The sequence below is a fragment of the Eriocheir sinensis genome, unplaced genomic scaffold (assembly GCF_024679095.1).
Source record: "Eriocheir sinensis breed Jianghai 21 unplaced genomic scaffold, ASM2467909v1 Scaffold577, whole genome shotgun sequence".
NCBI lineage: Eukaryota > Metazoa > Arthropoda > Malacostraca > Decapoda > Varunidae > Eriocheir > Eriocheir sinensis.
Genome location: NW_026111917.1, coordinates 280,535 through 284,005, shown reverse-complemented (window position 1 = coordinate 284,005; position 3,471 = coordinate 280,535). Strand labels below are relative to the sequence as shown.

Here is a 3,471-nt window from a genome sequence, read left to right as displayed (position 1 = left end):
TCTCTCACAGCTGTCATTTAATCCACATACCTGCATCTCTTTTTTCATTAAACACACAGGTATACATAAAGGAATTGCCCAAAGGTGCACTGCCGTGTGCTGCCTATTCAAAGGCCATGAAGTATTATATATATATAAAAAAAATAAGTGTACAAAAAATACAATATACCTACATATATATATATATACACTCCAACTTAAGCACTGTCATTTACGTCTTCACGCCCCAGCGACAAGGGCCTGCCACGCACCTGTTTCTTACGTCACTGATGCCTTATCGTGTTGTTTTCCTGTTGAGGTCTTCTCTAATTCTCTCTCTCTCTCTCTCTCTCTCTCTCTCTCTCTCTCTCTCTCTCTCTCTCTCTCTCTCTCTCTCTCTCTCTCTCTCTCTCTCTCTCCTTCAGTATTTCATAACTGACTCCCGATTATTCCCGAAACAGTTGGGAAACATCTGGGGTGCGCGCCGGTGGATGCGAGCAGGCAGGCGCATGACGACACTGTAGCAGTGGGAGATGATGATGATGACAATGGTGGTGGTATAAAGCCGGCGAGGCGTGGGCAGCCGGCCAGAACTGCCAGCATGACTCGCATCGCTTGCGTCTTCATTGTGGCCGTTGCTGGCCTATCTGCAGCGTCTGGTGAGTTAGGGCCCGCAGGGTGGCGGCCCCGTACGGCCGCTTCCACCTCAGCCACCCTGCTCTGGCCGCAGAGGTGCTGCCGAGGTGGAGGAAGGGGCGGTAAACTTAAACACGAGCCACACGGCACTATGTTCAGGCGCACTCATATCAACGCTACATAAACACGTACTGGCTACAAAGTATCAAGTCTTTGCCATCTTACCTTCCCATCCGAGAGACAACATTCCCTTTCTAACGGGAATGACCGAGATGTGTATTATGAATGCAAAGTCATAAACCGAGTCATTTTCTTGTTCACTGATAATGCCGCATTAGCTATGTTAACCTTTCTAAGGTGCACCCATTCCTCGGTGCATTAATTAACGAAATCCGTTCCCACAGCCTGCAAGCCGCCCTTCCAGCTGGTGGGCGGCGGCTGCTTCTACTTCAGTGGCAATCTCAAAAAGAACTGGTGAGTGACACCTCTCTTGACTTCTCCCCGTTCTGTTATTTGATGATCTTGGCAACAGCGGTCGCGTGCTGGGGTGGGCACAACGGGAAGCCCACGCCCCATGGCCCGGGCAAGGTTGACTCGCCTAGCTCAGGTACTGATGTGCTTATCCTGCAGGTTCGGCGCACAAGAGTACTGCAAGTCCCTGATACAAGGGGGGTCTCTGGCAATAGTGGACGACTGCAACCTGATGCGCCCGCTGTGGAACCACATCGTGCTAACATGTGAGTGATATATATATATATATATATATATATATATATATATATATATATATATATATATATATATATATATATATATATATATATATATATATATATATATATATATATATATATATATATATATATATATATATATATATATATATATATATATATATATATATATATATATATATATATATATATATATATATATATATATATATATATATATATATATATATATATATATATATATATATATAAATATATATATATATATATATATATATATATATATATATATATATATATATATATATATATATATATATTTATCTATATCTATAAATTACCCCTCAGATGGCAAAAGCGAGCACTGGCTTGGCGCTTTGGACCGGCACCATGAGGGTTCGTGGATTTGGGTGGACGGGTCTACCGTCACCATGGGCATGCCCTTCTGGGCATTCGACCAGCCCGACAATTTTCGTGGCCAAGAGAATTGTTTGGAGTTCAGTCACACGAAGAGTGGTTACTTCAACGATCAACAATGTTCCCATGAAATATCCTTCGTCTGCCAAGCCCCAATGTCGAGAATCTCGTGGCCACGCCAAAACACAATCCACATTCTTGAGAGCCTGAAGCGGAATTCTCTACACTAACACTCAACTTAGTCAGGAATGAATGAAAAACTTAACCTTGAAGTTGTTGTTATAGCACCTTATTAACCCTAGATTGGTATTTGTAGGTCCACCTTGACCGGTGCGCTTTCTGCGCTTTGAATTTCGCGGTATATTTCTCTCGGCTGTCCATGTACAATGTTTCTGGTCCTTCTTGTCGCACGCCAGAGTTCTTCTGACTATGAGTCAGGACGCACGTACTCGATCTGCGCTCCCACTGCTATACAGGGTATAATATGATCCCAGGTGGACCTACTAGTAGTGATACCATCCATGTTATATATTTTCATATGCTCCAGGTACCACATTTTTTGTTCTGTACTGGGTTCTGTGGTCCTATGTAGTGAAGATCAAGTCTCCAACCTTATCATTTTCTAGGCTTTATTCAATACATGCCTCTATTGTATTTTTTTAAAATATTTTCGAAAGGCAACCGTAATGTGGAAGTAGTTTTATTTCTTTATTTACTACACTTGTACTTATTAGCTAATATAGTTATAATTACTCTGATGTCAGTCAAAATTACCTATTTTGTCATATCTGTATATGCAAAGCTCATTAAAATTACTGATTGTATTTTTTTTCTATTATTTTTCTCAGCCGGTCCATATGGACCGGTCATACCTTTCACGTATCAAAATTACAGTGATACGAATCTAGGGTTAAACTTTTGAAACCACTTGATTGTTAACACCAAAACCTCCTGTCCTTCACCCAGGCCTCCTGTGAACTGTGCATACTCAGAAGCGAATTTAAACAAACAAAGACTTTTTGATAAGCAAAGTTATTCTCACGCATCCCCTAACAACATGGCCTCGCTCATTTCGCTCGCACCCCCCCCCCCCCACCCACACCTCATGAACCTATGATCCCCTCTAGCCCCCCTACAAAAAATCTGTCAAAACTGTGGGCCTCCATATGCACAGCGAGACAGTTTTGTTTTTTGAAAATAGCAAGATGCTATTTCCCGTAAATTTACTCATGAAACATTGCATGAAGGCTATTTGTTGTCCCTTCACTTCACATATTACAAAACTGAGCGCTGTACTGGATTCTTGAATGTTTTTCCTATGAAAGAGTAACATAATATGCCCTCCCGTGCTTGAAGACATTGAAGGGACAGCCATTTATTTACAAGCGACCAACTGCGTACACCAAACAGTGTTCATAGCGATCCACCATTTTGTTTGTCAACAAAACGGACTGCCAGAAACAGGAGAGCAACCAAAAATGCGACACCGGCGTTGGAAATGTTCCGCTGCCAGACGTACGTTACGACCATCGCAAGTAGATCGCTCATTTCGCTCGTACAGAAAAGGAGCTGCCTCGTACAGGCCTACCGGCCTCTTGCAGACTCCTGCGTTCTTATGTTCTTATGTTCTTAAATGCCGACCATTGCCGACGTTGAGATGGAAATCCGACGGTCGTAGCTTATTGCCGACGGGTGAAATGTCGGG

General features: G+C 42.3%; 1 protein-coding gene across 1 annotated transcript; it reads left to right on the top strand.

Annotated features, from left to right (window-relative positions):
• The first annotated feature begins 519 nt into the window (after positions 1–519).
• Positions 520–2,590, top strand: LOC126993181 (alpha-N-acetylgalactosamine-specific lectin-like). The gene is made up of 4 exons (XM_050852043.1): positions 520–638; positions 1,020–1,089; positions 1,246–1,352; positions 1,698–2,590. The coding sequence occupies exons 1-4, from the start codon at positions 581–583 to the stop codon at positions 1,994–1,996; spliced, it is 534 nt and encodes a 177-aa protein (XP_050708000.1). The 5' UTR covers positions 520–580; the 3' UTR covers positions 1,997–2,590.
• The last annotated feature ends 881 nt before the right edge of the window (positions 2,591–3,471 follow it).